The 13,867-nt window shown below is 45.8% G+C and overlaps 1 protein-coding gene across 8 annotated transcripts in view; it reads right to left on the bottom strand.

Moving 5' to 3' along the window:
• Positions 1 to 13,867, bottom strand: part of LOC140385791 (focal adhesion kinase 1) — a 904,772-nt gene that overhangs the window by 409,650 nt on the left and 481,255 nt on the right. For all 8 annotated transcript variants that reach the window (XM_072468319.1, XM_072468317.1, XM_072468318.1 and 5 more), the window contains one exon: positions 8,529 to 8,608. In XM_072468319.1, coding sequence (XP_072324420.1) covers positions 8,529 to 8,608 — 80 coding nt within the window. The remainder of the gene's footprint in view (positions 1 to 8,528; positions 8,609 to 13,867) is intronic.

Genomic DNA, 13,867 nt, shown 5'->3' with positions numbered 1-13,867 from the left:
CTTCCCAAGTATGGAGAGGGCTAAATGGTAACCTGTTAGAGGTCTTCGGGACCTTGGCAGCTTTAGTCGAATGGAAAGGATGTTCGGGAGAAGTCCAAGTCAAGAGGCTATGGATATTGGATGGTTACTATTGGATCCAATAAGGAATTCAGGAGAATTGTCTTTGACCAGAGAGTGGTCAGAATGTGAAATCTGGTGCCTCATGCAGTGGTTGAGCTGAAATGGATACGGTTGATTCAATGGGAAGAAGCTAGATAAGACAAGGAATAGAAGGATTTCAAAGATGTATAGAGGAAACTGTAATTTACTACGAATGAGGGAGGTAAAGTTCGGTAAAACACTATCTCACCGCAAACTACAACATGGTGGTCAGTAAAAACAAAAGAAGGACAGCTTAAAAAAGAACCATACAAACTTATGCATTGCAGATTACCACTCTTGGGGAAAATACTGTAACCAACCGTGGCAAAATGAACTGCCAGTTCTGTGGATGTCTGTGCCGATCTGGCATTGGACTCTTCAATCATGAGGGGACGATGAAGATGATGATGATGATGTCATTTACAGCTTGGACATACTCAAATATCTCATGGTCTCCGTCCCAGCTGGAGTATTGTGTCCAATTCTGAGCACCATACTTCAAAAGAAGGACTTGAGAGTTTTGGAGGCAACAGGAAACATGTACTGGAATAGTTCTGGGATGAGTGATTATGTTTGTGGGTAAGTCTGGAGAGACTAGAGCTGTGCTCCAGGGTTCCAGGTTCGATTGCCAGCTTGGGTAACTGTGCGCTGTCTGCACGCCCTCCCTGTGTCTGTGTGGGTTTCCTCCGGGTTCTCTGGTTTTCTCCCACAAGTCCCGAAAGATGTGCTGTTAGGTAATTTGGACAGTCTGAAATCTCCCTCTGTGTACCCGAACAGGGGCTGGAATGTGAGGACTAGAGGCTTTTCACAATAACTTCATTGCAATGTAAGCCTACTTGTGACAATAAAGATTATTAAATACTGGAAAAGAAAAGGTAAGAGGAAATTTGATGGTGGTGTTCAGGGTTTAGTTGGGGTAAATAAAGATAAACCGTTTCAATGGCTGATGATGAGAGGGTTCTTTGAAAGAGCCAACACAGACTCAATGGGCAAAATGCCCTTTTTCTGTGCTGCACTATTCAATATTTTTATGTTTATTTGGGAACTACAGAACAGCTAAACACAACAAGGATGAACTCTGATAGGCTTTGTGATGTATTGCGTCCCATGTATTAAATGTCTCAGAGAGGAATTCGTTTTCTAAATCTCCATGTAACTCCCAACTTACTTGACCATTAGATACCAGAGAAATTCATGGAACGTTCAGGCGCCTCTTTCCTGAGAAACCAGGAAACTAATTATCTGCTGACCACTCAGCTAGTAAATACAGCAAGGAAACTTAACGAGGGCAAATCAAAAAAAACATAGAATCATAGAATGGTTACAGCACAGAAAAAGAGGCCATTCGGCCCATCTTGTCTGTGCAGGCGAGGGCAGCACGGTGGTGCAAGTGGTTTGCCCTGTTGCCTCATGGCACCCAAGTCCCAGCTTCGATCCCGACTCTGGGTCATTGTCCGTGTGGACTTTGCACATTCTCCCCGTGTTTGCGTGGGTTTCAAAGAACAAAGAACAAAGATGTGCAGGGTAGGTCGATTGCCCACACTAAATTGCCCCTTTATTGGATAAGATTAATTGGATACACTAAATTTTTATTTTTTTTGAATTAAAAAAAATGTCTGTGCAGGCTCTGCAAGAGAAATTTTTAAAAATAAATAAATTTAGAGTACCCAATTCGTTTTTCCAATTAAGGGGCAATTTAGCGTAGCCAATCCACCTACCCTGCACATCTTTCAGGTTGTGGGGGTGAAACTCATGCAGACACGGGGAGAATGTGCAAACTCCACATGGACAGTGACCCGGGGCGGGATTCGAACCCGGGTCCTCAGTGCCGTAAGCAGCAATGCTAACCACTGTGCCACCGTGCTGCCCCTGCAAGAGAAATTTAATAAGTACCATTAACCTCCCCTTTCCCCATTGGCGTACAAATTTTCTCTCTCCTCTAATTTCCTTTTAAAAGCTACAATTGAATCCACATCCAAGCTAGGAAGCTGGGAGAGAACAGTAATAGTAGAGTTTGTCGGCAATAGTTTCATTGGGACATAGTCATAGAAGTTTACAGCACAGAAAAGGCCCTTCAGTCCATGACGTTTACACCGGTCAAAAACAACCACCAAAGTATTCTAACCCCATTTTCCAGCACTTGGCTCATAGCCTTGAATGCCTTGGCACTGCAAATGCGATAAGAGAAACAAAATGAGAGGCTGAGATGTTCAATATGACAAACCATAAATTTCTTTACCCGTCAGTCTGGCCTCAATAAAAGTCGAGATGGATTTGCAGGTATAGCATTAGTTATTTTATTTGACTTGCAAGTCTGACTCAGTTCACAGCGGTACAAAACACATCCTGCTTTCTGTACCTCCGGAATCGAGTGAGTCTGCAGGTCAAAGGAATCTCTACTGATACATTCAAATGGCATCAAGCTTCACATACACGATTCCCATAGGTCATCCTATACCCCTCCTGACCTGGCCATACATCCTAATTGGCTCACTTCCAATCCCTTCCTCTGGCCCCCTATTACCCAGCATCCTTTTCCCCTCCGTAGCTGGACACACCTCCTCCTTACTTTGCCATGCGTTCTGAAATCCTTTGTCTGTGAACTAATAAAATCAGACCGACCTATCTACATTACAGTAACTAATATCTCTAAACAAATATTTTATATCACATTCGTCAAATATTCCAGAAGTGGGAGTAATCAGCCTTTCTAACGGAAAATAAATGGGATCAGAGACTTAACTCAACATCAAAAAGGATACAGGAGGTTGAATCTATGGACATTTATCAGGCTGTGAATGTGGTCAGGGACCAGGTGGAATAAATACTAGAATAGGGCTCATGGTGGGGGCTTAAGAGAGTCAAATGGTTGCTGGGCTGCCATCATTGGTGGGAATATATTCCTGAGGGAAACCCCACCATCCGAAATATCCTGCCCACCCCATATGTAGATCTCCTATTTAGTCGATAACCTCTAACGATCTTATACAATTTATATGCCTCTAAAAGATTTACGTATTCTCTTATATTTGTATTCTCTGGTTTAGCACCAGGGCTAAATCGCTGGCTTTTGAAGCAGACCCAGGCAGGCCAGCAGCACGGTTCAATTCCCATACCAGCCTTCCCGAACAGGCGCCGGAATGTGGCGACTAGGGGCTTTTCACAGTAACTTCATTTGAAGCCTACTTGTGACAATAAGCAATTTTTATTTTTTCATTTCATATTAAAAACTTGAATAAAAATATTTTCCAAGAAAAGTCAGGTTTTTAATATGCGTTCTCTAAATTGTCAGATTGCATGCCTGACATGCAGCATAGCGAGAGCAGAAATCTCCATAACCATTTTTTATTACAAAGACAGTCTTTGGATATATTTATTTTATAAAATGGCACTTCACTGTGCATTTTCCCCTTTTAAGTTTAAATAATCAAATGAAAGTATTCAGGATCTGTAACAGATTCTTCTAAAGAACTGTTCTTTTTAAAACTGCAACCTCTAAATTACCACATGGTACACTTTGCGCAACTTTACTGAAACCGATAGCTCAATTCAAGGTCACACTAAAGTAAGAGTGACATTGAAGTCGCTATAAATCATTATCCAGAGAACACCTATATAGGACACTTCAGATTATAAAATATTCATGGAGTTTCACAGGAGCAATATAAAACAAAATATGACACCAAGTCACCTGAAGCGATAAGGGCAGATGATCAAAGGATTGATCAACATTTGTAAAGATTTGTTTCACCTCAAGTCAGTTGCCAGCGAGAGGATAGAGGGGCTGGTTTAGCACACTGGGCTAAATAGCTGGCTTTTAAAGCAGACCAAGGCAGGCCAGCAGCACGGTTCAACTCCTGTACCAGCCTCCCCGAACAGGCACCGGAATGTGGCAACTAGGGGCTTTTCACAGTAACTTCATTTGAGGCCTACTTGTGACAATAAGCGATTTTCATTTTCAGTTAGTGGCTGGGGAACAGAGCTTGTGGATCGGACCATAAGTAATGGCTATGGAGATTTCTGCTCACCGTACACTGGATGTCAGGCATGCAATCTGACAATTTAGAGAACACATATTAAAAACTGGTATTTTTTTGAAAATATTTTTATTCAAGTTTTTAATATTTTAACATTTTAAATACACAACATAACAAACACAAACTCCAAACTGCCCCTCCTCCATCCAATCACCGAGACCAAAAACCCCACTTTGTCCACCCCCGCCCACCCCCCTTAACAGCTGATGGTAACCAGCTCTTTAAAATGTAATACAAACAAACCCCATCTCTTGTGGAATCCCCCACTCGCCGCCTCAAAACAAATTTGACCTTCTCCCCCAGCCATACTTAAGCACGAGGTGGAGAAGCTGACTTCCACCTCAACAGGACCCACCTGCAAGTAATCAGCGATGTGAAGGCTAAAATGTCCGCCTCCCACTCTTGTATGCAGCTCCAACAAGTCCTACACCCAAATATGGCCCCCTAGGGACTGGGCTCCATATCCATGTGCAAGATTGCCGACATGGTGCTGAAGAATGACCTCAAAAATTTCCCCAACTTCGGGCAGGACCAGAATATAAGTACGTGATTGGTCGGGCCCCTCCCATACCGTTCACAAATGCCCTCCACTCACTTAAACAACCATCAAAATCCCACACCTGCATATACCTATAACCTCCCCCCGCAGGATCCCAAACTTCTCCCCCAAGTCCTCCAAACTCGCAAACCGTCCATCTAGATACAAGTCCTTCATTTCCATCACCCCTCACTCCTTCCATTCCCGAAACCTAGCATCAAACCTCGCTGGCTCAAACCCATGATTCCCTAGGATCGGCATCAGCTTCAACACTGCCCCTAACCTAAAGTGCTGCCGAAATTGCTTTTATATCTTCAACGTGGCCACCACCACCGGACTCCCCGAATCTTTCCATGGGGCAAACGGGTGCAGCGTTGTAGCCAGCGCCTGCAATCCCGACCTCCATCTTTATCCACAAAGCCAACTTACATGTTTTTTGATGATGTTGCAAAGGGGCAGCATGTGGACAAGAAATAGGAGTGAATCAGAGGTAACTGTGCCAGAGCAAGAGAGAACCCACTGCAGGTCATTCACTGCAGGTCATGATTAGAGAGATAAGAAGAACCAGGCAAGTGCAGTCCCAAATCAGTTGGAGTACAGTGGAGAGGCACTGAAGGAAAGCTGCGTGCTCAACCATGTCAAAGGTTGCAGATGGATCGAGAGAGCAAGGAGGGATTGTTTGTCTTTTGTCACAGTTTAGTGCGAGGGGAAGAGGGAGCCTCACAAGGAGGTTTGGACCAGTGGGATAGTGGAAGGGAGGGAAGTGCAGAGGCAGCTGATTAGATGGCCTAAATACAACAAAGAAATCCATGAATTCCGTACACTGAAAATGAGGTATAAGATAGGGAAAAAGAGTTTGAGAAGATGGCATGCGGTAGAGAAAAGTCAGGGATTACCTTTACACCCCAGGATCCTGAAACTGTGAGCAATTTTCAACAAAGATCAGGATCTAACAGTGCTCTATACGGTTCAGCTTGATCTGGCAGTGGGTGGCTAAATTTTTGCATTATAGCCATTTAGGTCTGCGTCCAATGGATTTAAAGGAGTGAAGATGAGGGTTATAGTGGGAGAGCGTCTGGGTGACAGAGATAAACTGTTTTAATGGGGGCTGGTGCATCAAAATGGAGGACAGCGTACGGTTGAGCAGATGGTTAACTGGAGAAACGTCAAGCTGAAAAAGAGACAATGGGGCTGGTTTAGCACAGTGGGCTAAATAGCTGGCTTGCAATGCAGAACCATGCCAGCAGCGCGGGTTCAATTCCTGTACTGGCCTCCCTGAACAGGCGCCGGAATGTAGCGACTAGGGGCTTTTCACAGTAACTTCATTGAAGCCTACATGTGACAATAAGCTATTATTATTATTATTATTATTATTATTATTAAAGGCTTGATAGCTAGGATTTCAAATATCAAGTTGCAAATAATTTGGGGAAGAGATTTTTCAAGGAGCAGGCACAGACGGAAATAGGGTTTTGAGAGGCAAGCAGGATGGGGAGATGGTTTATGAAACTTTCACACAGATTGGAATAAGCAGCTGAAGACAGTCAAATAATGATTAGAACTGAGGCAATGGTCTATTGCTAAAACAAAGTGGAGTCCATGCGTTTGCTAAGGCAGTAGCATTAACTTTCTTCAATTCCCATTTGAAGATGATAGGCATGCTTATATCATCTAAGTTACAATACACGTTTACTTGATGTGTGCAATTGACTACAAGAGTTAACCATATCAATAAAACATAAAAATGTAACTTGGTTCCGTTCAAGGCTTGACTTATATAAAGCAAACTTACAATATTATTTAATGCTAATTAGTTACGGTTCTATACATTGGGGAAGACAACTGAGGCTTGACTATAAGAAGAAACAAACTTCAAAATCATTAAGAATATTAAATGTGTAAAATACAACAGTGCTCAGGGGCAGAATGTAATGCCCTCTCTTAAGTGAGTTTGGCGGCAGGAGGGGGTGGCATTTAATCACGTGTGATGTTGAGCCTATACTCATTTGGAAGAATGATGGGTGATCTTATTGAAACATAACATTCTAAGAGCACTTGATTGGGTAGATGCTAAGAAGATATTACCCATGTGTGGAAATCTAGAACTAGTGACTACAGTTTAAAAATAAAGGGCTTCCCATTTAAGGCCTAGATGAGGATGAATTTCTTCTCTGAGAATTGTTGGTTTTTGAAATTCTTGTGCCCAGAATACAGTGAAGGTTGGGCCACTGAATTTGATTTAGGCAGATTTTTGATCTACACGTCGGGGTGATGAGAGGCAGACAGGAAAGTGGGATTAAGACCAAAACCAGATCAGTTATTAGAACATAGAACATACAGTGCAGAAGGAGGCCATTCGGCCCATCGAGTCTACACCGACCCACCTAAGCCTTCACTTCCACCCTATCCCCGTAACTCAATAACCCCTCTTAACCTTTTTGCACACTAAGGGCAATTTAGCCTGGCCAATCCACCTAACCTGCACATCTTTGGACTGTGGGAGGAAACCGGAGCACCCGGAGGAAACCCACGCAGACACGGGGATAACGTGCAGACTCCGTACAGACAGTGACCCTGCGGGGAATCGAACCTGGGACCCTGGCGCTGTGAAGCCACATTGTTATCCACTGTGCTACCGTGCTGCCCACCGGTGGGACAATGGTCAGTTCTGGGCGTCTACCTATGCTAACAATGCTAACATACAAGTATAAAGAAAGGAACGGCAGAACAGATCTTCAGCAATAACCTGGGAGTCCCCCAGGCACAACCATCGGAAGAAGAAAGGACCCTGGGTTTCGAACCCAGAGAAGACATCCACATTGAGTGATCGTAGCCTGCCAACCTCCTTCACTAAGTACGGGTAAAACCCAAAGCTCATCTGTGAATCTGAGTTATATTTTGTTGAGTAAGAGAATTGTGAATAAAACTGTGTTAAACCGTGAACCTGTTTTGTCCTTTGTTCATCTCGCAAATAAGGACACCTGGGTAAAACTTTTGAGTAAGTAAACTGGTTGAACGTATGAGGTTTTACAGGTAGTACACTACACATTGGAATTTAGAAGAACTAGAGGTAATCTCATTGAAACATATCGGATGCTTAAGGGGCTTGACAGATTAAATACCGAGACTGTTTCCCCTCATGGAGAGTCTAGGACCAGAGGGCATAGTCTCAGAATAAAAGTGTGCCAATTTAAGACTGATATGCAGAGGAATTTCATCTCTCAGAGGGTTGTCTTTGGAACCCTTTGCCACAGAGAATTGCGGGGGCAGAGTCCTTGTGCATATTTAAGGCTGAGATAGTCAGATTCTTGATCAGTAAGGGAATCAATGGTTACGGGGAAAGGGCAGGAAAGTGGGAGTGAGGAATGTGGGATCAGCCATGGTTCTATCGAATAGCGGAGCACCCTCGAGGGGCCAAACGGCCTACTCCTGCTCCTATTTCTTATGGTCCTACTGAATGGCAAAGCTGGGTCGAGGGGGCGAATGGTCTACTCGTGCTCCTATTTCTTATGCTCCGATTATGAAAAATAAACACAAATGCACATGTCCCAAGCTGTGCAAATTCTTACAGCCAAATCACAAAGGCTGAAATTACCCGTTTTTAATAATTTACTGACTATTTCCAATCCAGAGCTGCGACTGAGGGGCAAAACATTTATTTTTAATTCGATCAATGTCGACTAGGCTTTAGTTTATTCCATTTTATTTGAATGCACATTTCCAAAATACCTAATCAAGTAATATGCCTGAATCGACCAGGTTGAAAATCTTTTGACTGTGTTAATATGGCAAGGTTACCAAGATGGGCTTACCTGATCTCAAGGCATCCAAGCTTCAGTGCAATATCTTGGTCCACTTGATCTGCTATATCCATCATATAATCATTCTTAACCTAAACATGAAAATATATGCACTAAGGGTAAATAATAGAGTTCAAGCTTTGTTTTTATTTGCCCTGCAGATTAGCCATATGACATCTAATGGTGCTAAAACATACATTTATTCAGGCATGAATAATTAACACATGTAATCTCACTTACACCGTCATTTTCAAATGGCAAAAAATTATTAAAATTCCCATCTGACATGGAATTCTTAAAAAAAACATATATTTTTCATTAAATCGTATTTGGGGACTTGAGTATATTTAACTAGCAAAGTAGTCATTAATTGTTTCTGACCTGAAATAATGCAAGCGGGAAACATTTTTCAATTCATTTTATACTCTGCTCCAGAACAATTTTCAGTAATCAACAAAACTACTAAAATCCATTTAATCTAAGGTTTGTTCGTTATGTTGTACACCATCATTTGCGAGCTCAGAACCGAAATGGCCCAATGGGACTGCACCTTCCAGTACCCATGGGTACCAGCCACATTGCTGATGCAAGACCACCTCATTTGCATTGTCTTAAGGGCACATTTGCAGATCCCATGCTAGCTCTATTTGGCCAGTAACATCCAGCACCCTCTTTTTTTGAGGTTTGCCCAGGCAATAAAGGTCAGTTCCTTGTGTTTAGAAATTAATCAAGACGCTTTCAAAAATATTCAGCTGTTTTGGGGGGTTCAGCCCACCCCTAGAATTGACGCCTCTGCAACGCACTCTAGGGTGGGTTCCACTTACAAACATCTCGAGGCTGGTAGATCTCACATCTCTAATCCTCTACTGGGTCTTTTTTTTTTTTTTTTTAAATAATATTTTATTGAAAATTTTTGGTCAACCAACACAGTACATTGTGCATCCTTTACACAACATTATAACAATACAGATAATAATGACCTTTTTTATTTAAACAAGAACAAAAGAAAACAACAACAAATAAATAAATATTAAATAACAAAAATAAAAAAAACTAGCCCTAATTGGCAACTGCCTTGTCTCAGGCCACCCCCCCCCCACCCCCCCCCCCAACCCCCCACCCCCCACCCCCCAAGTTCTGGGCTGCTGCTGCTGCCTTCTTTGTTCTCCCCTATCTATCTTTCCGCAAGATATTCGACGAACGGTTGCCACCGCCTTGTAAACCCTTGGGCCGACCCCCTTAGGACGAACTTAATCCGCTCTAACTTTATGAACCCCGCCATATAATTTATCCAGGTCTCCACCCCCGGGGGCTTGGCTTCTTTCCACATTAGCAATATTCTGCGCCGGGCTACTAGGGACGCAAAGGCCAAAACATCGGCCTCTTTCGCCTCCTGCACTCCCGGCTCTTGTGCAACCCCAAATATAGCCAACCCCCAGCTTGGTTCGACCCGGACTCCTACTACTTTCGAAAGCACTTTTGTCACCCCCATCCAAAACCCCTGTAGTGCCGGACATGACCAAAACATATGGGTATGATTCGCTGGGCTTCTCGAGCACCTCGCACACCTATCCTCCACCCCAAAAAATTTACTGAGCCGTGTTCCAGTCATATGTGCCCTGTGTAATACCTTAAACTGAATCAGGCTTAGCCTGGCGCACGAGGACGACGAGTTTACCCTGTTTAGGGCATCTGCCCACATCCCCTCCTCAATCTCCTCCCCTAGCTCTTCTTCCCATTTCCCTTTTAGTTCGTCCATCATAGTCTCCCCTTCGTCTCTCATTTCCCTATATATATCCGACACCTTACCGTCCCCCACCCATTTCTTTGAGATGACTCTGTCCTGCACCTCTTGTGTCGGGAGCTGCGGGAATTCCCTCACCTGCTGCCTCGCAAAAGCCCTCAATTGCATGTACCTGAATGCATTCCCTTGGGGCAACCCATATTTCTCGGTCAGCGCTCCCAGACTCGCAAACTTCCCATCCACAAATAGATCTTTCAATTGCGTTATACCTGCTCTTTGCCACATTCCATATCCCCCATCCATTCCCCCCGGGGCAAACCTATGGTTGTTTCTTATCGGGGACCCCCCCAGTGCTCCGGTCTTTCCCCTATGTCGTCTCCACTGTCCCCAAATCTTCAGTGTAGCTACCACCACCGGACTCGTGGTATAGTTCCTTGGTGAGAACGGCAATGGGGCTGTCACCATAGCCTGCAGGCTGGTCCCCCTACAGGACGCCCTCTCTAATCTCTTCCACGCCGCTCCTTCCTCCTCTCCCATCCACTTACTCACCATTGAAATATTAGCGGCCCAATAATACTCACTTAGGCTCGGTAGTGCCAGCCCCCCCCTATCCCTACTACGCTGTAAGAATCCCTTCCTCACTCTCGGAGTCTTCCCGGCCCAAACAAAACCCATAATACTCTTTTCTATCCTTTTGAAAAAAGCCTTCGTGATCACCACCGGGAGACACTGAAACACAAAAAGGAATCTCGGGAGGACCACCATCTTAACTGCCTGCACCCTCCCTGCCATTGACAATGCTACCATGTCCCATCTCTTGAAATCTTCCTCCATCTGTTCCACCAACCGCGTCAAATTTAGCCTGTGCAATGTGCCCCAATTCTTAGCTATCTGGATCCCCAGGTAACGAAAGTCTCTTGTTACCTTCCTCAACGGTAGGTCTTCTATTTCTCTACTCTGCTCCCCTGGATGCACCACAAACAGCTCACTCTTTCCCATGTTCAATTTATACCCTGAAAAATCCCCAAACTCCCCAAGTATCCGCATTATTTCTGGCATCCCCTCCGCTGGATCCGCCACATATAGTAGCAGATCATCCGCATATAAAGATACCCGGTGTTCTTCTCCTCCCCTAAGTATTCCCCTCCATCCCTTGGAACCTCTCAGCGCTATCGCCAGGGGCTCAATCGCCAGTGCAAACAGTAATGGGGACAGAGGACATCCCTGCCTTGTCCCTCTGTGGAGCCGAAAATATGCCGATCCCCGTCCATTCGTGACCACACTCGCCACTGGGGCCCTATACAACAGCTGCACCCATCTAACATACCCCTCTCCGAACCCAAATCTCCTCAACACCTCCCACAGATAATCCCACTCCACTCTATCAAATGCTTTCTCGGCATCCATCGCCACTACTATCTCCGTTTCACCCTCTGGTGGGGCCATCATCATTACGCCTAACAACCTCCGTATGTTCGTGTTCAGCTGTCTCCCCTTCACAAACCCAGTTTGGTCCTCATGAACCACCCCCGGGACACATTCCTCTATTCTCATTGCCATTACCTTGGCCAAGACCTTGGCATCTACATTGAGGAGGGAGATTGGTCTGTAGGACCCGCATTGTAGCGGATCCTTTTCCTTCTTTAAAAGAAGCGATATCGTTGCTTCTGACATAGTCGGGGGCAGTTGTCCCCTTTCCTTTGCCTCGTTGAAGGTCCTCGTCAGTAGCGGGGCGAGCAAGTCCAAATATTTTCTGTAAAATTCAACTGGGAATCCGTCCGGTCCCGGGGCCTTTCCCGTCTGCATGTTCCTAATTCCTTTCACCACTTCTTCTACCGTGATCTGTGCTCCCAATCCCATCCTTTCCTGCTCTTCCACCTTGGGAATTTCCAGCCGATCCAAAAACTCCATCATTCTCTCCCTCCCATCCGGGGGTTGAGCTTCATACAATTTTTTATAAAATGTCTTGAACACTTCATTCACTCTCTCCGCTCCCCGCTCCGTCTCTCCATCTTCGTCTCTCACCCCCCTATTTCCCTCGCTGCTCCCCTTTTCCTCAATTGGTGTGCCAGCAATCTGCTCGCCTTCTCTCCATATTCATACTGTACACCCTGCGCCTTCCTCCATTGTGCCTCTGCAGTGCCTGTGGTCAGCAAGTCAAATTCCACATGCAGCCTTTGCCTTTCCCTATACAGTCCCTCCTCCGGTGCTTCCGCATACTGTCTGTCCACCCTCAAAAGTTCTTGCAACAACCGCTCCCGTTCCTTACTCTCCTGCTTCCCTTTATGTGTCCTTATTGATATCAGCTCCCCCCTAACCACCGCCTTCAACGCCTCCCAGACCACTCCCACCTGAACCTCCCCATTGTCATTGAGTTCCAAGTACTTTTCAATGCATCCCCTCACCCTTAAGCACACCCCCTCATCCGCCATTAGTCCCATATCCATTCTCCAGGGTGGACGCCCTCTTGTTTCCTCCCCTATCTCCAAGTCTACCCAGTGTGGGGCATGATCCGAAATGGCTATAGCCGTATATTCCGTTCCCCTCACCCTCGGGATCAATGCCCTACCCAACACAAAAAAGTCTATGCGTGAATAGACTTTATGGACATAGGAGAAAAATGAGAACTCCTTACTCCTAGGTCTACTGAATCTCCACGGGTCCACCCCTCCCATCTGCTCCATAAAATCCTTAAGCACCTTGGCTGCTGCCGGCTTCCTACCAGTCCTGGACTTCGACCTATCCAGCCTTGGTTCCAACACCGTGTTAAAGTCTCCCCCCATTATCAGCTTTCCGGTCTCTAGGTCTGGGATGCGTCCTAGCATTCGCCTCATAAAATTGGCATCGTCCCAATTCGGGGCATACACGTTTACCAACACCACCATCTCTCCCTGTAATTTGCCACTCACCATCACGTATCTGCCCCCGTTATCCGCCACTATAGTCTTTGCCTCGAACATTACCCGCTTCCCCACTAATATAGCCACCCCCCTGTTTTTCGCATCCAGCCCCGAATAGAACACCTGCCCTACCCATCCTTTGCGCAACCTAACCTGATCTATCAGTTTCAGGTGCGTTTCCTGTAACATGACCACATCTGCTTTAAGTTTCTTAAGGTGTGCGAGTACTCGTGCCCTCTTTATCGGCCCGTTAAGCCCCCTCACGTTCCACGTGATCAGCCGAGTTGGGGGGCTTCCCACCCCCCCCCTTGCCGGTTAGCCATCATCTTTTTCCAGCTTCTCGCCCAGTTCCCACGCGGCTGTATTTCTCCCAGACGGTGCCCCCCCGCCCATCCTTTCCCGCACCCACTCCCCCCTTTCCCCAGCAGCAGCAACCCAGTAATTCCCCCCCCCCCCCCCCGCTAGACCCCCCGCTAGCGTAATTACTCCCCCATGTTGCTCCCAGAAGTCAGCAAACTCTGGCTGACCTCGGCTTCCCCCCGTGATCACGGCTCGCCCCGTGCGGTGCCCCCTCCTTCCTGCTTCTCTATTCCCGCCATAATTATCATAGCGCGGGAACCAAGCCCGCGCCTCTCCCTCGGCCCCGCCTCCCATGGCCAACGCCCCATCTCCTCTCCCTCCCCACCTCCCCCCATCACCACCTGTGG

This window comes from Scyliorhinus torazame, chromosome 11 (genome assembly GCF_047496885.1).
Source record: "Scyliorhinus torazame isolate Kashiwa2021f chromosome 11, sScyTor2.1, whole genome shotgun sequence".
Lineage (NCBI taxonomy): Eukaryota > Metazoa > Chordata > Chondrichthyes > Carcharhiniformes > Scyliorhinidae > Scyliorhinus > Scyliorhinus torazame.
The sequence above is the reverse complement of the archived record's forward strand: the minus strand, read 5'-3'. Positions and strand labels throughout refer to the sequence as shown.